Here is a 21,389-nt window from a genome sequence, read left to right as displayed (position 1 = left end):
CGTGGACAACTTCTCATATTTAATTTTTTTAATTTATTATTTTTTTATTTTTTCATGTTTAAATATGACTCAATCAATAACATCAGCATCATTGTACATATAATTACTAAAATTTTTTGAGGTATATCGGCAAAGATGCAAGAGTACCTTTATCAATGTGCAATGTACCGTCCCTGAACGCGCGAACTTTAGACTAGCTGATTTGTCTATTATAAATGCTTCCCATTTGAAAAGTATTATAGCCTCGACATTTTCGTATTAGGATTTTCGTCTTACTTTTTGCTCAGAAATACGCTATTAAAATTTCGGTCACGAGTTGCGGTACACCCTGTATATTTATGAAATGCAGTTACCGATGGAAGATCGGAAAACCGATCATATTTTTCGTCGGACATACAATTTAATCGGATATATCCGTTTGTTATTATGTAATTGAATTATCCGATTATATTTAATCGGATTTTTTCTCAGTGTATGTACCTTCGAGCTGAAAAGTGAGGCAAGAGTCCCGCCATGTCTTGTTAGGCAAACAAAAAGTAGTACATGTGCATTGGTGTGTCACTGACAGGCCGATGCACTCACGCTACTTTGCTTGCCTAGCAAGACATGGCGGAACTCTTGCCTCACTTTTCAGCTCGGAGGTAGTGGTCTAGTAGTACGTAGAAGTCCATGGTGTAAAGATACAAGGTGAAGCAACCTGGTGGATGCGCAGTGTCAACCAGTCGGAAGTGGCCCAAGCTAGCGAATTGACCGATCAGAAATTTGCCCCAACCTTGAAACTGCAAATCAATTGCAGATGAATGCGGGAAGAACCAATGAACAATTTGCCCGAAAAATTGGTCGCGCGCAATGTTTCACCTTGTATCCTCACACCATGTAGACGTCTGTGTTCTCAACGCGCGATGACTACCGCGGGGAGAAATTGCGTTGCCAAGAAAGTGAAACTGTCGGATAACGCTGGAATCTCGGTATAAGAAGTGTAATTAAATAGGTCGACGCGTGGTACGTGAAAACAAATATAAGGCCGGTCTTGAAGACCATCTCTTGAGTAATGTCTTGAGATGCTAATACGCCTCTGTTGTACTGGTTGACAGCATATTAGAGCCAGCGGCACACATGCTACTTTCTCTACACTGAGAAAGATGTAATCGGATAATCCAATTTTGCGACATTCCATCGAATGATTCAATCGGACAAATTAATCGGAAACACAGTTTAATCGGTTTATCCAATGGACATTTTTCTCGGTGGGATTTAACCTGAAGTCACCTGAAAACTCCGCGTCATTATCGGCTCGTGCAAGAAATCCGGTAAGCAAAATAGCATCGTGTGCCATTGGCTTTAGACTATTAACCAAAAAGAGAAACTTGTAGTCGACCAAACTGGCGAAACGACTTCTACACCTTACTTTTTGACTTCGGAGACATTTGAATTAAGTATGAATTTGCTGGCACAAACTCGTCGATTCTTAATGTTTTCGGCAATAGGTTTGTCTGGTGAATCTGTATTACTTGATAAGAACCCTGGAATTAGGTCGAAACGCTGTACTTAAAATAAACCACCCAGTCATTGCCAGTTTGATCGACTACAAGGTAGTTTTCTCTTCGGTTGAATTTTATCGCTGGTGACAATAAAAATACTTAACTAGGATATTTAGACTATTACACTGAGAAAAATGTCCGATTACGCAATAACAAGTGGCCTATATCCGATGAGAAATATGATCGGTTTTTCAATCGAGTTTCATCGGTGACTGCATTTCATCGAACACATTGATCGGAAAAATTAACCATCGGAAACGCTATTCAATTGGTTTATCCGAATGGAAATTTTTCTCCGTGTACTTGAGGATGATATTAAATATAAAAACGGACTATGAATAAGAGAGTCAAGGGCCGAGAATTGTTCGTGTTTTGCTCTCTCGTATCTCTGGCGTTCCCGGAACGATTGTGCAATACTGCAAAGGATCGTCTACAATAGCTGAAGTAAGACTGGCGTGAGAAGTGAGAGTATACACTGAGAAAAATTTTCATCGGATAAATTAAATAGTATTTCCGATGGTTAATTTTTCCGACTACGTTTTCCGATTGAATTATGGACACATCCGATGATTTTTGATCGAACAACCGATCACACATTTCATCGGATATACGCGTTTGTTATTATGTGATCGGATTATCCGATTATATCGAGGGGGAAACCGCTGAGGGCATTGTGGTGTACAGATTTGCGGCATTACTAGGCTTTTTTGGGCATTAGTTTGGACATTAGGCCTTGCTGGGGCATTATAAAGATAAAATAAGATAAAGTAATGCCCACTGAGCATTAGTAAAGAAATTAATCATTCCCATTTCTCACTCCTACTTCAGCTCCGACGCTTGCTCTCGGCATTTAGAGCGCAGTTCGATTTAGAGCGCAGTTCGACCAGTGCTGTAAATATTTTTAAAAAAGTTATGCCTGCACTTCAGCTTTTACACTGATAAGTAAATGTTACGGTTTTCTTGCTTCTTACTGCTTACTTGCAGTGTAGACGGTCCTCAACAATACGTTCACGCGAGTTAAATTGAAAACAACTGCGTATGCGTGAAAGTAAAATCGCGCGGCGTTGACTTATTCATTCGCTCAATGAGCGTAGTAGAAGTAGGTGTCTGACTCCCATTGTCGTCGGCGGGGACCGCGAGGTAACCTTGTCGACCGGTTGATACGCAAATGAGTTACGAGAAGATTACACTTGATTTTATTATTGCTGCGCTAGCATTGGAACGACGTGTCGCGGCCGCATCCGCAGTCGTCTTTTCTAAGCGAGTCACTCTAATTATATCCCGCTACAAATCTTGGCGTTATCTCAATTCGTTTATTTATGAGATCTTTTCGCAAGGGGAATGAAGGAGCGATCTGTGCGGCGAGCGAGTCGAGCGTATAGGTTTTTAAAGGCCGAGAACCCACCGATCGCGATCGATCTCCCGCAAAACGCTTCATTTCCGTCCCTCGTTTCGTTTCTTTTTTTTTTCGTATAACGCGCTGCTTGTTAAGCTCGTTCCTTTTTGACCACTTGTTAAGTTTTTCTCAGTGCATTCTTTTCTGTTGGTTCTCAGGTAAGCTAGCCTGTCCTTTGCGGCAGTTCCGATGCGCCAACGGCAGGTGCATACCGATCTCGTGGGTCTGCGACAAAGCGGACGATTGTACCGACAATTCCGACGAGAGCCCGGAGGAGTGCAAAAGTAAGTCATTCGCGGCAGCGTTTATGCGAAATGCGTCAAATCATATGCACAACAGGCACGATGACGTCCGGCGCGGTCCGGTACGGATCGAGCGCAAATTTGCGCAATTCTTTGACGCGTCAAATTCGCATATGAACCGAAACGCAAACATCATTTTACGTAACAAATATTAGTGTTGCGTAAACGATCGAATTATTAGTCGCCTCTCTGCGCGGGATTTCGCCAGTCTCCTCTCATTTCCGCCCCTCGCGATTGTATATTTTTCACAAATTATCCCTTTGATCGCGCCGACGCCACGTGCGATTTCAAAAACAAAAAAGAATTGGAGTTTAATCGGGGCATTTCGTAAAATTGCGGGGCGAGGGGGAGGGTTTTAGTAATTATTTCGAGACGAATCGTTTTGCTCCTCGCCGGAGACACTTTCTGCGACGAAATTCCGACTCGCGCGCTTGAAACGTTCCTCGCTCGGCGCGTGTAATGAAATATTTATGAATCGCGATTATTTGCGACTTCGTTTTACGACGCCAATAAATACGGGAGTAATATCGCGAGCGCTCACGCAATTGCACTCGCGATATTAGAAGCGACGCGGTAGGGGCGCGGGGAGGGGGGGGGGAAATGCGATAAGAGTTGTTTCGGAAGTTTCGCGCGCCGTGCTGCACGCGCGCACGTGTGTTCGTTAATTAAATGACCGCGTTGACAAATAATGTCAATTTCTACCAAATACAGATTGGCTTTAATCTCGGTTCTATCTCGCTTTTTATAATTCTTAGAACTGAAGGGAGATGAAAAGTTGAGGACGTTTAGTATTTATTTTTGACAAGTTAACAAAGGCTCGCGCGTGATAAACGTAAATTCAAAGGAACAAGGAAAGAGCCGTGACAGGACGTTAAAAGTGTCTAAATAATTCTTATTTAAAATTTATTGCGAAAAATCACCTCGGCCAGGGTTTGGACCTGGACTTCCCTCTCACTTAGGCACTTGGGATTATATTTAGAATTAAATTAGAATTTAATTACACAATAACAAACTGATATATCCGATTAAATTGTATATCCGACGAAAAGTATGATCGGTTTTTCGATAAAATTTCATCGGAAAAATTGACCATCGGAGACACCGTTTAATTGGTTTATCCGACAGAAATTTTTCTCGGTGTAGGATAATATTTAGAATTAAATACAATCGAATAATTCAGTTACATACTAACAAACGGATATATCCGATAAAATTGTATATTCAATGAAAAATGTGATCGGTTTTCCAATCAAATTTCATTGGTAACTGCATTTCATCGAATGTATCCATAATTTAATCGGAAAAATTAACCATTGGAGACACTGTTTAATTGGTTTATCCGATGGAAATTTTTCTCGGTGTAGGATAATATTTAGAATTAAATATAATGGAATAATCCAATTACATACTAACAAACGGATATATCCGGTTAAATTGTATATTCAATGAGAAGTGTGATCGGTTATTCAATCAAATTTCATCCGGTAACTGCATTTCCATCGGCAAAATTGACCATCGGAAACACCGTTTAATTGGTTTATCCGATGAAAAATTTTCTCAGCGTAGAAATAGACGTGAGCCGCCCGCGCGGTTCTTCCGCCGTTTTATTGATCTCGAAAGGGATGTCTCAGCGGGGCGCCCGAACTAATTTTCGCGGCTGCGATTTAAAGCCTTTGGCGAAACCTCGACGCGCTGGACCGTTCGATCGATCGCACTTGGGGGATTTGTTTGCGAGGCGCCGTGCGCCAAACAAATCGCATCCTCGATCGACAGTAGCGCTTAAACAATACGACTTGAAGCGTCTCCGCGTGAGCCCGGCGGAAAAGAAAACCGAAAGGCGAGAGGCGAAGCGCGACTCGCCGCGAATAATGCCGTCGAATTATAAAATATTAATCAAAACGCTTGAATTATGGCTTTCGATTTTACACCTGATTTCGAAACGCCTTGCCTCGTCTCGGCGCTATATCGATTGTTTATGCGCCCGAAGGAGGAAGTTGCGCAAGTGACGCAAGTGACGCTGCGTCCGAGAGTCGAAGATTCGTCCAAAATTACACGGGATAATTTTATTAGCCCGCTCATTGCACTTGATATTATCTCGGCGCAGGCGCGTCGTAATGACCTACATGATACGGCGATTCTTATGCGACGGTCGTTTTCCGCGGATAAGAACACCGAGAAAAATTGCCATTGCACAAACCGGTCAAATGGCGTTGCCGATGGTTAGCTTTTCCGATTAAATTATGCACGGAGAAAAATGTCTCGCATCATAGTTTTCTGTACATTTAATCAGACATTTTTCTCATTGTCAGTGCGTCATTCGTGAACAACCGCGATAAACCGTGATCTCTTCGTTGCCTCTCCTCGAAAATGGACTTTCTTTATCGATCTTGTTATTCCTGGATACGATGTATCTAAACGCTCGCCGATTCATTGAGCGAGGTTTACTGGGCCGTACGAGTCCTTCGGTTCTTAGAAATCGACTCGGAAGTCCTACATTTATTTCTTAATAATAACATTGAACTTCGAGCTCTGGCGGTTGCCCAATCAATTTGCGAGACATTTGCAATTTCTCGGGAGATAAATGTTGCGTGCGTAATGTGTAGCCATTTTCGAGCATCTTACGTAGCTCGTGTCTGTATTCTGGCGATCGAGGAATGCGATATGATTGCAACTCGACGATAATCAACTTGAAGTTTGCATCACGAATATTTGCGCGATCGCGTAATATATATACGTATAACGGAACATGTAACAAGAAAATCGGGTGCTTACGACACAGTAGTCTCGCGCCTTTCCTCGTGCCCCAAGCCCGACGCCTCGTGACGAAAAGGAATACAGACGAGCAACAATAATCGCCATTATTTTACAAATATAGATTATAAACTTAATAATTCTACTCGCCAGTAATAGAATAACCAAAACTTCAATTTTCCCTCGACGCAACTGGCGTTATTTTATTAATATTAAATAATGTACAACCGACCGTACGGATTGCGGTCCTCTTCAAGCACAAATCCGTGGAGTATACCGATATGTGGCTGTACATCAATATGACTACAAAACAATGATAGAATATGCACTTCCAAAGAAACCTTACAATAAATATATCCAATATACAATATTAGATTGATTTCAGTATGTCTAAGTATATATTACAGTATAAAACATGGAACAACTTGAACGCCATTACAATAGTCTGTGGGGAACGAATTTATGTGTTCAACAATTATAGAGTCGTCAGTGACAATGGACAGTAAAAACTTACAAACTGAATGTCCAATCGATTTAATATGGGTGGTATTAGTCAATCAATTTATTTAAAATAGTGATTATAGATATACACCCACACACAGACACACACACACGCGTGGATGTGCAATTCCGTGCACAAATACTACCGTAATGTAAAAACTCACCGTCCTTGCCAGTGCGCCTATGGTTTCTGCGATTAAACCGAGAATCGGCGCAAGACGCAGCTACCTAATGCTATCAGAGAGAACGATCTAATCTGCTGTCTCGCTTTACAGAACAAACCTACGGCAAACTGCGTTTGTCTCATTGGCCCATTAAGTCGTTGAGCTGTTCGCTCGAAGCTCGGTTCGGAAAATCTTGAATAACGAGAGATATGTGTCTGGTAATAGTCGCGTGACGATACTGTTTTATAAAAGTAATTATATATTAGTCAGTCGGTGGATTAGCACTGAAAACAGTGAATACTCACCGATTTACACGCTGAGAAAAATGTCCGATTAAATTGTATGTTCAATGAAAAGTGTGATCGGTTTTTCAATCAAATTTCATCGGATAAATTTCCTCGGATGTGTCCGCATTTTAATCGGAAAACGTAATCGGAAAAATTAACCGTCGAAAACACTATTTAATTGGTCTATCCGATGGAAATTTTTCTCAGTGCAGTTATAAGTGCTGTGCTTACAGCTGTTTTCAGTGATAATGCACCGAGTGACTTTTAGAGAGTGCATTTTATTATCGATACGAAAGAGATGATTCGGCGACACTGATAAAGTACATCTGGGGACCTATTACGGTTCTCGAATTGGGTGAAAATGACAAAGGTGAGTAGCTTTGTCTCTTTCTAACTGTCCCTTTAGTAAGAGACAGAGCCGCTCACTTTCGTCATTTTCACCCAATCCGAGAACCGTAATAGACCCCCTGATAATGTTCGCGACGGGCACGAACGGCACGTTTTTTTTTTCAAAAAATAATATAATTATATATTCTGAAAAAATTATTACATATCAATATCGGCATAAGAAAGTAATTAATTTCTTATATCGCCGCGGAGACATTTTTTTAAATTTCCGTATTGATATAGAGATAAATTGTTTCATTTTCCAGAAATACGTTCAGCAAATGTACCATTAGCCAACCTGTGTTTAACGCATAAATATTGCGTGTACACCGTGTCGCGGCGTTTTCTCTCCTTCAGTTATATTTCTCAAATTAGCCCCGTTGTATATATAGTTTTGCACTATGCTCCCCGTAATGCAATGTAATTGTACTTTTGTAGAGCATTTAATTTTCCGCGGAAGATTCCCTTGCATTCGTGTAAATTGGCTCCACAGGCTGCGGGAACGCAAATAAACAAGCGGCTAAATAAGCAACTAAATAGACAAACTGCGGCACGATAGCGCAGCGACGTGAAATAATAAGATAGAAAAGGCACGGGAACGAGGGAGAAAGACCGCGAGGGGGGGGGGGGGAAAGAGTGCAATCTAACGAGGGAAAAGGGGCAATAAAAAGGAACGAGACTGCCAAACGAACCGAACCGGCGTTGCCCTTTGTCGTTTTCCCAGAACGTTCGCAGAGTTTGCACTTTGCACGCAGATTTCAATGCGTCGCGGCTCCAGTCTCTTCCCTTTCTTTTCTTATTCTTATTCTTTTTCTTTTCTTCCTCTCTCGGACCGCTTCTCGCATGCCGACTGTCATTTCGAGCCCGGGGATCTCGGATCCCACTTAGTTTTGTCGATTTTCTCTCGCCCGTCCGAACGTTTCAGCCGCCGATTTCAACGACCGGTAATCAGCTTCGATCCCTTGAACGCGCCATTTCCCCGAGCGATCAAATTTCATCTTCAATTAGGATCGCGAACGGGATTCTTGACTCGAGATTACGAGCCCCGATGGAGGGAAACGGAAACGAGCTACAGATTTTCATGCAGCAGCAACGTCTCGCAAACGGGTCGAGGGTTCAAATTGCTCGAGAAACGCTGCTGTCACGTTCCCCATTCAAGGTGTTTCGTTAATCCCCGACTGTTTCGACGAGAGGACAATCCTCTGTAAATGTACAGATGCAATTAAGCGAGATACCAGATCGATCAGTCTTGATCACCGTGACCTAAGGCACGGCGCAATGCCATCGCTCCATCGCGGCCGCAAGGTCCAGGCGACGTTACATCAGACTCCGGGTTCCTTTTTTTTTCCCTCCTCTCGTTTCGTCCTGCGCCTCTTTCACATTGAACTCTTTCGCCGCCGCCGCCGCCGCCGAGCGGTTCTTCCTCCCTGCGCATCCTGCCTGCCCCCGTTCATTTAGGGTCGATGCATTTTGTAACGCAAGGTCCGCGCCGGTTGCATCAGTCGACTGGACGACGAGGAGAACCGATTCGGCCGGCGACTGCCAACGCACCATATAATTATGGTGAAAGCCAGCCGCGGCATGGTGTGTATAAGCTCGCATGATTTGCTCGAACGTCGACTCGCGCATTGGCGGCCGCATCGATCGCTTCCCTTCGCAGCGTGAGGGATTGGCGAAAATCTTCTTTGAATAACGGATGAATTGTTTCGGCTGGAATTTGTCTCGCGCCCAGCCGAAGACCGTTCAGCAAGACGTGGGTACATTCGTAAAAAATTGGTGATGCTGCGCTCGCTCGGAAAATAAAAGCAGGCGGCTCCGAGTGTAGTTAGCGCCCCGCATTTTGAACGTAACAATTTTTAAGGTCGTTCCAGGTTGCTCTGACTTTGTACCACGTTGTTCCAAGAGGATATTATTTTATTCAAATCGGTTTGCCGACAAAAATAAAAAGACATCTTGCCAGCACTCCCTTTCTCAAAAATGAGAGATTCTCTTGTCGCTACAGATTGTTCTAGTCCTGTTGTCCCGAAAGGATATTGTTTTCTCTCCCGTGTCCGATAGGCGTCTCCTGCAAAACGCCGAGAGGAAAATACGCTCGCGATTCGCAGCCTCCGTCGTGGGAGTCTCCGAACTTCGTGCCATGCTTTCGCATTTAGACATCAATTGGTGCTTAACGATTTCTAACTCAATTGAAATCAATCGGTTGGTCTGCGTCACTGAAGCAACGCCAACGAAATCTCGCGACAATCATTGGTCATTGTTCAGTGTCGTCCCAAGCGAATCCACTTTTATTGCACGTCGTTAACAGATGCATTCTGCAAACTTACAGTTGCAAAATGGACCGAAACCCGGGGAGCTGTGCGAGCCGCTTTAACCGCGATGCGTTCGCTCCTGCGACATGGCCGACGATCGAAGCGCCCAGCGCTGAAAAATACAGCGCTCGAATTAATTATATTCCCGTGCAAATTAACATAACGCGCGTTAACGATCGCGCAATTGTAATCGGCGGAAGTTTTAGCTGCGAAACTTTCAGCTCGCACCGAACGTACGCGTCAAACGCGGCGCACGCGGTTATTTTGCGAAAAATTTACAGCGCCATCCTTTTCTCCGATTCTCTGTCGCCGAAATGGTACCTTTTCGCACGTTATTTTCGACACGCCGGAGACAACGCGTATGGTGTCGGATTGGTATTTTTAATGGGTGATTCAAGATCAATTAATCTCAATTTGAACGGCCCTCTCGGCGGTCGAGCGAAGAATAGACAAAAGCATCGAACTCGAACGACGCGATCGTAATAACGTCCCGGGGGCAAATATTGATCGTCGATGGCGACGTGCGAAGGGCGATATTCCGCGGGGAAGTATAGCGCACGCATTTCGCGGCGAATGCATAATGCGCGTAATCGCACGACGGCGCCGAGGCGCATTATTGCCCGGTCTATTTCAGCCTTTCAGGCCGATGAATGGCGAACGTAACGCGCGCGCGTATTTTCCGTCGCTCGCAAAACGCGACACTCGCGGAGAGATACCGCGCGCGCGTGGCGTTTTAATGAAATTTACAACTCCTCAATTCCGCCGGAGAGGAGATTCTCGCGCGCGCGCGCGCGCGCGAAAAAAATTTTATTTCCCCGATTTACGTTTTGCATACATAGCGGAATTATCCTCTCGATTGTATTTACCAGCTAACATCGCTGTATCTATATGCATCCCCCGAATTACACTGACCCTGTTACGAGCCCAGTGTCCGCGACAGAGGACGAGTCGATCTGAGAGAAGAGGGATATTATCCGAGCGGTGATAATATTACGATTTTTGAGACGGACATTCGATAGGTGTAACAGCTTTAGCGGCGATAATGTAATTTTCAGGAGCGTCGATTTCTCTCGAGTAAAAACCCAACCTGTTCTCGTAATGGAATTTGCATCCGAGGTGTCGGATATATTGACTTGTGTGACAGAGTTACATAAATCTTGTATAATCCATAAACCGAGAGGGATCGGGAGGAGTTTCGCTTTTGGATTTCAATATTTAAGCAATTTCGTCCTCCGAAACCTCGAGAGTTAACGTTACACACTTAAGATTACTTCGGGGCTCCGTAACTTCTCTCGGATCTATGCAAATCGATTCAAATCAGCCCCCTTCGCGAATCGGATACGCGCGCGATAAGAGCGAGACAAGAATACGCCGCTGTCTCGCGCGGGCGGAATTATTTGTTCAGCATTGAAAATAAAAGAGACGCGGTAATTCGCGCGCGCATCCGCATGGGAAGGGAATGACAAATATCCTCGCGTCTACCGTTAATATCTAATATTACCCGCTCGGAAATGCATGGATTGTTATGTGACAACAGCCCGCGGCGTAATAACCGCCGCGTAATTTGATACAATAATTACATGACGTTCATTAATTAATCATTTGCGCGTTTAACTCTTGTGAAGCCGTCCGCGAAATACTCACCGTTCTCCCGCCAGATACAATGCATTTCGGATGCAACCAATAAAGCCCGTCACGGGAAAATGATATTGCCTTTATCAATCCTTTACAATCGCGCGACTTTCAACTTTGTATCAAAGCCGACGTTATATCCGGACTCGTTCGGTCTTGGACGAATTACATAAATGCTGCCCGGTTCTTCCTCCTCTTCTTTTTCTTCCTCTTTTTTTTTAACGAGAGGAGAGGAGTATCGGATGGGACTTTTTCATCAGTCGGTCGCGTAATCGATCGGAAAATACTGGCGCTGCAAAGCGCCAGACTCCTCTCCGCCGTTATATTAAATTTAAACGCCGTGCTGTGTGCGCAGCGCGAAATCCAATAAATTAGTTCGCATGAATACATTGGGTAGTCTCGCGACACATAGTTTCAATTAATCCGCTCGTAGCTTCTTGCCACTGGAAAGTGTATAGGGCGTCCTCCCTAGCTGCTAATACAAATGGCAGCGTGGCGGTTCCGCGTGAAGAAAATAAGTTGGAAGTGCAGGGGGTGATCTTATCGGGTTCCAAAATTATTTTGCAGACTCTTCTCGGTTTCTGCCCGTTTGAAACTTGGATAAAAGTCGCCTGAATTTTACGCGTCCGTGGTATCGAACCGTTTGAAACATTGGTAATTTTAGCGGCGTTTATAAATATAAACGTCGTTTATTTATAAAGATATTTCGGCATTGCATTAGTGATGCATTGAGAATAGGATTCTCGGAAACGAACCGATCGATTCGCGCAATAACGTCGCGATGACCGAGATATCGCTGTTAGGGCGTGATCTGGTCACGGGACGGAGAGTCAAGCGCGTGAAAAGGGAATGACGGGACGGCTGCTTTTAATCGGAGCAATACGGGACAGGATTCTTAGGCGGCCAGAAAACTGGTCGCGTGAGAATCCTGCGTCCACCTCGATGGTTTACCGAACCATCGAGTGAGACACCAAGTTCTGAAGTCGCGCCGCTAGCATATTATTCCTATTACTTGTTAGTGATTTATCGGTGGTTTCCATGCGGGAATGCATCCGGAAGGAGGAAAAATTGAATGGACCAGCATTTCCGTGGATTCTAGTATGATTCCCAAAGCGATACATATGCTCTCTAAAAAATCAATCAGGATTGTTCACCGTTTTCGGTGATAATCCGCTGATTGACTCTTAGAGAGTAGACAAGTAGCATCGTATATTCCCTTCAGATACACGTCTATTTAATATATTATAGTTTAGATTTATGTAGAAAATATGTACGGCTCGGAGTCAAAACTACAGTAAAGATATTGCGAATGTACATATTTTTGTACACAAGTAAAAAATATAATTTATATTACGTTACATAATATAATAAATAGGGATGTATCTGAAAGCGATACGCGGCGCTACTCGTCTGTGTAACGCTTTGAGGGTCACATTAGAATTCACAAAAAACGCTGTCCACTCAATTTTCCCTCTTTTCGGACGTGCTCCTGTAAAAAGTGATAAATATGTACACAATAAATCTCGCAGTAATTAATTTAACAAAATGTGGCAATCACAATTTATTTAGTTTTTTTGTTCTCCTAAGATTCAACCGGTGAATAAAGTACAAAAAATGTAATTATGTAACTTTGTATTTGTTTAAATTACATCCCTATAGTATTTTTTGCTACGAACTGGGAAATGATACGTTGTAAAATAAATACCATATAATGTGCTAACTTCAATCGCGAGATACAAAAATGAAAATTCCCTTTAAAACGTATTTTACGTTTTAATACTTACGATACTGTGCATTTTATTTGCACGTGCACGTGCTACAGCAAGTCGCAAAATTATCCGCATTTTCTTAATCGTTGGCTTCATGCGATCGATATTTTTTTATATATTGTTTACAGAAAATTGTATAGCGTTTATGGTCGATGAATTTCTAAATAAGTAAACGAAGACACGTGTGTTTTATGTGTGTGTGTGTGTGTGTATTTTGTAGAAAAAGAATTAACGAATTCAGTCGAGACCTGTGGCATATACACACACACGTACACCGATTGCATATTCTATAAATCTGTATTGAATATTGCATTGGATTTTAGCGCATATTGATTATTCAGTGAACGACGACTATTCATCATTCATTCCGCGCCGAAAACTTTAGATGCAAATCTCAGAATCATGTTTCCGGAAACGAAGTGCCAGGCAGTCTTTCGACAGGGTTTTAGTTGTCCGCTGGAAACGACTTGATCACATACTTATATAGCAAACGTTAAATATTGGTGAGAGATTTTTTTCACAAATTTCTCTTTAGACGTAACAAGGTTATATCATTATTTCAATTATTAATAAAATTCTGCAATTCTCTCCTCTCTCTGTTCGATCTACTTGTGGCCATATTTTTCTTTTAAAAATATAATAGTTTGTAATTAGTATGAGTAATATTTTCAAATCTCATGACACACGCATATGTACACATATTTGAATATTTTATGTTAAAAAAAATACTTTTAAAAATGTAAAATCTACAAATATTGTATATTTACAAAAAAATTTGAATATTTTCGTACAATAGAGAAACGATTTTACATAATTAAAACCATGATATATAAGTTTAAATATATTATAAATGTATTTTAACTAAAAAAATCCGTGTAAAAACGAATGAAACAGTAAGATTAAATGTATCTATAATTAAATCAATATTGTGCTAAAGTAAAATTAATTATCTATGCTTCTTTGAAACTTGAAAGCATTATCGTTAAGCTATCGGCTAATATCTTAAAAACTATTAATGTCTTTATACTCTCGTTAAAGGTACATTTTTATTCTTCAAGAATTTGTTTAGTAAAAATTATTTAAGCAATCGATGATAAAGCAATTTGCGTTTCTCTTATCGAACGCATATATTGCGTGTGTAAAATTCATAATTAAATATTTAAAGACACAGAGGAGGGTACATTGATTTATTCGCAATTATTGCCATTATACATTCATCGCGGAAACACTGTGACAAATTTATTAGATAAGATATCCCATGTATAATATATAAGTGTCGGGCCGTAAAATGTCGCTTAATCAATTATTCGCTTCCGTTGAATTATCGCGCTGATAGCTTTCTGAAGTCCGCGCTGTGCTATCTTCCGCTGTGCCACTTTTCGGAATTTTTTTGCCAATATCTGACCGCATTATCAATGCTTTCGCGTTATCATTCTACCACGAATGATGCGTTGCACGAACTTGATAAACGACGATACTGCGTACATTTAATAAACGTACGTCCATGTATCGCTTCCTTTGCAAGTTTACATATGAATTTACCTAATTCTTTGACAATGCGCGTTAACAGCAAGTAGCAAAAGAAGTGAGAGGGATTTAGTCGGAAATAACGCGCGTGTTTCTACGTCGACGGACATAGCCGCATAAATTTTGCGAGAAATACCTGAAAAGATGGAAAACAGTTTTTCCTCGGTAATTTTTGTGAATCATTTTCTTTCAGTGTACACAGAGAAACATTTTCATCGGATTAACCAATTAAATAGTATTTCCTAATCGGACATTTTTCTCAGCGTGTTAGTCGATAAAAGTGGCAGGTTAATACAATACGTATTTAACAGTTTTGGAGGAACGTGAAAACATGTTGGCGCATCAATGTAATTTTTAATCGTATTGAGCGCACGAGCAGCAAAATTAGCGCACAACGATAAACAAGGATGTCACGCGGAAATATCTTTTTCATCAATTTCAAGATATAGAATCGACAAATTTTTACTCTGCGTCCAATGTCCAGGATCGCGTTTCCCATTTACGTATGCAGAACCGATGGCTTAAATGTCAGTGTGGCATATTTTTTGATTTTTATTTTGTCGCGACACGTGTCAACTCCGTACAAATTAATCTACCGCTGAAATTATTGTGAATCTCACATACATATAAAAATGCTTCATTCTAAAAGGCAATATTGTAAAATATTTAAATTTATGATCCGTAGAAGAAGAAAAAGTTGATCGCTCCCTGCCGTACACACACGCGTATTGCTCTTTAAAATAAAACATTTTTTAATGCACGGCAAAGAGCTCGATAGAGATCTGTGTTCGAATCTTGTATAATAAAGTCGCTTGCAGTATTCATAAATGAAAGATACTACGCCTTCAGTATCTTGTATTGATATATGGAAGCTATATTTCTTCTTCATTGCCAATTTTTATGTGTATCTAACGTTTAATCAAATTGAAACTGATTTATCAGAATTATTTCGTTGTAAAACGGAGAAACATCTTCCGAATTTCAAGTCGCAGCATTAGCGGACCGTTCCATCAGTTACTAAACTATTAGAAATTTTGTATTTATTAATTTTTTTACTTAAATAAAAAAAATATCAGGCCAAAACCGATCAAGCAGTCAGACTAACGGGGAAGAATCTTCATTAATTCAAACAAGCTTTAGTTGAAATGAGCCCAGTATTTAACATTTTTTATAAATTTCTCAAGACAGGAATCGATGCATGTAGGTCGAACGAAGTTCGAGCGAATTGTGGTACGTCACGTGTGCGTGATTTAGAAAAAAAAAAAGGAAGCACCAACGTAGAAAACGCGCTGGATTCGCAACGAGATCAGCGGTAGGGCTTTGATTCGCTTCTCTCCTTCTGCCACCGTAGCCGAGTGTCCCATATATAGGCGCACCTTTGCCGGGCTGCGGGCCTTGCAGAATCAGCTACCACCGCGAGTACACCGTCGCGCCAGATGCATCTCGCGTTTACCGCTTCGCGCGTGAAAGCTGATGCAACTTGCTCTCCGAGATCGCTCGACGCCCGAGTAGATCGACGCGAGTTCTTTCTCTCTCCCCGCGAGTGCTCCGATAACTTCCAAGTATCGCGCGAGCGGGATTACAAATATTTACATACAACCATTTGCGCACTCGTCGGATTGACATACGTCAGTGAGATTTCATCAGCAACGCCAGTGATAGACTCGGGGACGGACCTTTGTAGCGCGGCGGGAGTTGTCGTACGAAGATCGCGTCGGCTGTGGTGATCGCGCGTAAAAATTGATTGATCTCTGATAGAAACGGCCCGAGGTTTCCTCGAGCACGTCGCAGGAGTCGTACGCGTAGTGCGTCGAGCGACTTCGCAGCTCGCACGTTTGAACGACATCAGACGAGAAGGAGTTCGTCTCCTCTCTGTCTCTTTCTCTCGCGATGATGCAGCTCGACGGCGGGAGCTCGACGCGGCCCTCGGACGTTTCCCGGTGCACGTGCATCGTCCTGTTGCTGCTCGCGTGCGCGACCGTCCCTTCGGCTGATGCCGTCGCTCATCCCCGTACCAACATTTCAGACACCGAGGAATGCAAGGACACGGAGTTCAAGTGCAGTAACGGCAGATGCATACCCAATATCTGGCAATGCGACGGCGACCGAGATTGCCCGGACGGCATTGACGAGGACAGCGCTGTCTGCAGTAAGTCACAATTTCTTGCGATGCATGCGGAGCGTATAAACGTCGCGACACGTCGTGGATCAATTGGATCCGCGTAACGTCCGTCGAGAGAGATCTGGACCGAGGGAAAGACGCTGTTGGCTCCCCGAAGGATTTAACGAGGCGAGGGAGAAAGATCGGAGCTAACACTTGAACCGGTAGTCTTTGCCTATTTTCAAAACTTCGATTTGGCTGAGTCGCGAGTTATTATCGCGCGCAGGCATAAGATTTGATAGCGCGAATAATTAACGGGGAAAGGTAACTTTTTAAGAAGATTCATGCGCGAACGGAAGTTTCGACCTCGGTGCTGATCTCTTATTTAACGAATTAATATGTGCGAGGAAAAATTAATCGGAGAACTCTGGAGAATACAATTGTGGAAGCTCGGGATCTTGCGCTCGTATTTTATTATATGGAATATTGAAATCCGTCCGATGGCCCGCGCTTTCGCGATTGCAGCGGCGAGGAGGGCGTCCCGAATGCAGAAAGTTTTAATTGGCATTACGGCGGTGATTAAGAGAAATTTTTTTACATAAAAATTAAATCAAATTAAATTTAAAGTTAATTAACGCTATATTTAACCGGCAGCTCGCGAGCGTAGATTAAATATTTGCCGAGGTAAGGTAAACGCGAAATTAATATCTCTCCGCTGCCGCCCAATAAGGTATATCTGTTGGCGTTCACGTCGCTTTGAGAGAGCGACGCCTTGTACAAGTTGCACACGTACGCGGAATGCGAATTTCGTAATTTATGCCATCGCTGCGTGGTGTAAAAATCCTATTAATTGCCTCTTAACGTTTGATGAAATTTCACTTTACAAAAGCGGGGCGCGCGCGCTACGTAAAAGCCGGAGACTGCGAGATCCGCGCGCGTTTCTTAATGAAAGAATTACGCGCGCTATTCGCTCGCGGTTTTTTTTTTCTTTTTTTTCTTCACTAAGGTATATAACTCTTCGGACACCGAGCCTAGAAGTCGGCGTGCCCAGCTACAACGTTATCGCCGTCGCCGCGTCAAAAACGGCCGTGTACGAATATTTAGCCGAACACAGTGGATCCCGGGCGGCAAAAGGTCCCGGTATGTGAAAGTGCAACTTTAGAGACCGGTTTTTCACGCAGGTGAAGCGTACTGACATACAGGGTGTCCCTCGCTAACGAGGTTATTTCCTATTTGGAGGGTACCTCGATCCCGGTATTCTACATTCCCGGTGTTATCGCGCGATTGCCGGTCTGATGAAATCCCGCGCGGATGTTGAGGCGCATTTATGTTGTTTTTTTCCCCCTTTTTTCCCATCAGAATTGTAAATCGCCCGGCATTCCGATTACAGTCGCACAGCGCGACATTTGCATATCTCCACCCGCGGTGCGGAACCGCGAGGCAGAAGGGCAGCATTGATGTTAATCGATCGGTTTAATCGTATCCCAACGATCCTTGAAGGTCGCAACGGCGATCGTAATTACATAGTGGAATGCGCGTTTAATATTAATTAGCGCGCGTTGACGCAAAGCCCTTTTGACCGATATAATTACGCGTGCATTTAATCATTTCAATTGTGATGTAAATTGCGCCGCAGATCATTAAAAATCCACTTAAATTATAAAGTAGGGAAACGCGATCGAGCTTCGTCATTAATGCATACTGCAATTTCAGTAAAAAAAAACAAAAAAAAACAAAAAATCGAAGAAACTATGATCCTGAGAAACTAACAGTCACCGTCCCGTCGTTTCCTCGGAGAGTCCGCACACGTGCCGGGCGGCTCGCATCATTTTCCACAATTTAAGAAACGAATTACGTTAACGAATTATTTTATCCCGCGCGAATTTCGTGCTTCACGTTAATTAACGGGCATTCCAAGTGAATAGCATAACTGCATTCCTCGGATAATTTCGAGTGGAATTTGTTCCTTAACAGAATTTTCACCTGAAGTTGCAAAAATGTGTAATGTCGAAAGTAAGAGAGACGCGATTAACGGGTCTCTCCGTCATTTTTTTTTAAATTCAAAACTGGCGCAAATTGGCAAGAGAATCCGGAAGGAGGTGCCTTCGATAAGGAGAGCAGCCTGTATATTATTACGACGTTCCCCGTGACGTTCGCGCAGCGTTATATTATAATAAAGCGAGAAATTACTTCGGTGCTAACGCGTTCAGTTGTACGCGAAACGCGATCGCAGGCGTACAACTCTTTTATTCGAACTTGAAGCTGAAAGCAATGGCATGCTAATGTATCGAATTTCAAAGGTTAAAGGTTGGGTCGGTTTGCCTTCTAAATCGGACGTTATTATACATGATAGCGTCGAAACATCTATACTTCGCTTTTGACGTTCAGTACTTTACCAACATTTCGCATGTTACACGAACGAAGCATCGTTACGGATAGGCTAAACGTCTGCTTTGAACGCTTTTGTAACTTGCGATAGATTTCTTGGTAGAAAAGTACAAATACAGAATTTTCTATCGTAAATTTTTAACATATTTTCTATATACTTCGATATTTCATTTAATATTTATGTGTGTGCATTTTAATATATATTTTATATTACGATTTCCATTCATTACACGTTTCCTTTCTTGTATCATGTGACACGTAACATAATAATTACGGAATTCTATTCTTGCACGAATGTCACATCGTTCAAAATTAGTTTTAAAGAATGAAACTGCCATTCGCTTAACAGACACAAAGTACGAATTAAAGAGAATAAAAAAACACGCCCGTACTCATATTCCCCGTGAAATGTAACGGTATTAAAATGCAAAACTGAAGTCTTTTAAGTTGCACAGGATCGCAGGAAATCGATATATAACAAAATAATGAGCTGTAATATTAGAAGAATCGGAATCGCAGAGTTTTAAACAACGTCTTGAGCTTTCACGCGTATCTTTTAGACGACTTTCAGGCGTGAGTCAAAATTTTTATTCGAGAAATTAGAGGTAGAAGTATCTCGCAAGGTTGCAAAGGTGGTTAATCGAGAATATTGAACTTAAACAAAAGAATCGAGGCCGTGCAAAGGAACAGAGTTTGAATGCAGCCCGGGCGAGTGCATCCCGAAGCCGTGGACGTGCGATCATCAGGCAGATTGCTCCAACGGTCTGGACGAGAAGGACTGTCACAGTAAGTCGCGCGGATAAGCGGTTTTAGCGTAGGTGTTACCGGAAAGCAGCCAAGGAGGGACGAGATCAGCCGGAAAGCTACAGGAACAAATGACAAAGCGCAAATTGCGGAATCTCGGATTGCATCCTTGTGCCGTCGACACGTTCTATCGCTTGACGTGCGAAGGTTGGGTTCTCGGCTGATCAATCGCATGCATTCAGCCGGGGATTAATAAATAATTTATCCGATATAGAATAATTTTGGGAAATTGATGAGGTGATAACAAGCGCGATAGAATCGGCCAAATGAATAAGGATTAATAGGATGTTTATCGGACACGATTATTATAACTTTCGCATCCATCTGACTAGTTCATTAATTGAAATTTTTAATATTTTCATAGAACATTGCTTTTATGCCGTTTAGTGATAATTTTTAATAACAGGTGATGGTAACTTTCAAGAAATAAAATAACAATACGTTTGCAACGCGAGAGCAAAATAATAAAGTCGATCTTTAAATTGGAACACGCCAGATTTAAAAGTCTTCGTGACCTTTTTACATCCTTAGCGAAAAAAAATTCTGTAAATAACTACGAAAAATGACTTGAAATAATTTGTAGAAATTTTTATATCTTCGTTGAAACATTATTTTTTTTTGTAAAGAAATATCTACTAATAGTACCACCAGAAATAGTACCACAAATTACAATGTTCTCAAATCAAGAAATTGTTGCAAGTAGTATTTCATGAAAATGTACAATTTTGTAAAAATTAGTATAAAACTTTACTAGTTTAAGAAATTTGAGAAACAACAAAATCCTAAAGAATTAAAACGTCTGCTTGCTTGTAGAATATTACAAAAATGTTCCAATTCTAGCATTTTCATGTTGATTCTTATAACACTTTTTAAAATTGACGTAGAATTTCTTAGATTCTGGCAGTTGTGTTTAATTTTTTTGTAGAATTTTGTAGAATTATTCCCGGCAGGGATCGACCTTTTAAATCGAGGAAGTATCTAGGCGAATCTTAATTTTCTCGAGATCGGTCGAAATTGAGAGTTTAGTTCTTCAATTTCATTTGATAGACTGACGGATTCTATCTGAAGCTTTCGCACACGCTTTGGAATTCGCCCGTGCACTCGATAACAAGGATGCAATCTGTCTTTCGAAACCTATCGCGACCGAATGTCGATCGCAGTGTCCACTTTGTCGGGGCTCGTGCCCCCACGTGCGTCGTCCCCGCGTGCGAACCCGGTACAATGCAATTGTCATGTCTTGTAGGGACCAAGACCTGTACGCCGGAACAATTCACGTGCCATTCGGGAAATGGCGAGTGCGTGGCATTAACTTGGATGTGCGACGACAACCCCGACTGTTCGGACGGTTCAGACGAGGCTGAGTGCAGTAAGCTTCTGCACGTGGGCTACTTTTTCCATACGCTTGCACACTTTAGTCTCTCCATTATTTCCCTATTTCTGTATCTTATCGTGTATCGCACGTTACGTCTCGAGGATGAAGGGGTCGGTGGCTACATGTATGTGTCGACTATTAGTCTTTGCACCCACGCA

The 21,389-nt window shown here is 42.2% G+C and overlaps 2 protein-coding genes across 5 annotated transcripts in view; one reads left to right on the top strand and one right to left on the bottom strand.

The window, feature by feature from the left end:
* Positions 1-2,676, bottom strand: part of LOC105569733 — a 22,932-nt gene extending 20,256 nt beyond the window's left edge. Inside the window, exon 1 of the mRNA XM_012026423.1 lies at positions 2,615-2,676. The gene's annotated coding sequence lies outside the window, so the exon portion shown is untranslated. The remainder of the gene's footprint in view (positions 1-2,614) is intronic.
* LOC105569736 (very low-density lipoprotein receptor-like) overlaps positions 1-21,389 on the top strand; it is a 37,660-nt gene that overhangs the window by 6,054 nt on the left and 10,217 nt on the right. For 2 of the 4 annotated variants that reach the window (XM_012026425.1, XM_012026428.1), the window contains exons 2-4: positions 3,096-3,221; positions 16,593-16,715; positions 21,103-21,225. In XM_012026425.1, the coding sequence (XP_011881815.1) occupies positions 3,096-3,221; positions 16,593-16,715; positions 21,103-21,225 (372 nt within the window). Of the gene's footprint in view, positions 1-3,095; positions 3,222-16,592; positions 16,716-19,721; positions 19,842-21,102; positions 21,226-21,389 lie in introns of all 4 variants that reach the window. The other 2 variants (XM_012026426.1, XM_012026429.1) reach the window with 2 other exon arrangements.

The sequence above is a fragment of the Vollenhovia emeryi genome, unplaced genomic scaffold (assembly GCF_000949405.1).
Source record: "Vollenhovia emeryi isolate VEMERY1.0 unplaced genomic scaffold, V.emery_V1.0 DF939123.1, whole genome shotgun sequence".
NCBI lineage: Eukaryota > Metazoa > Arthropoda > Insecta > Hymenoptera > Formicidae > Vollenhovia > Vollenhovia emeryi.
Note: the sequence above shows the minus strand (reverse complement) of the source record. Positions and strands in the feature narration are given on the sequence as shown.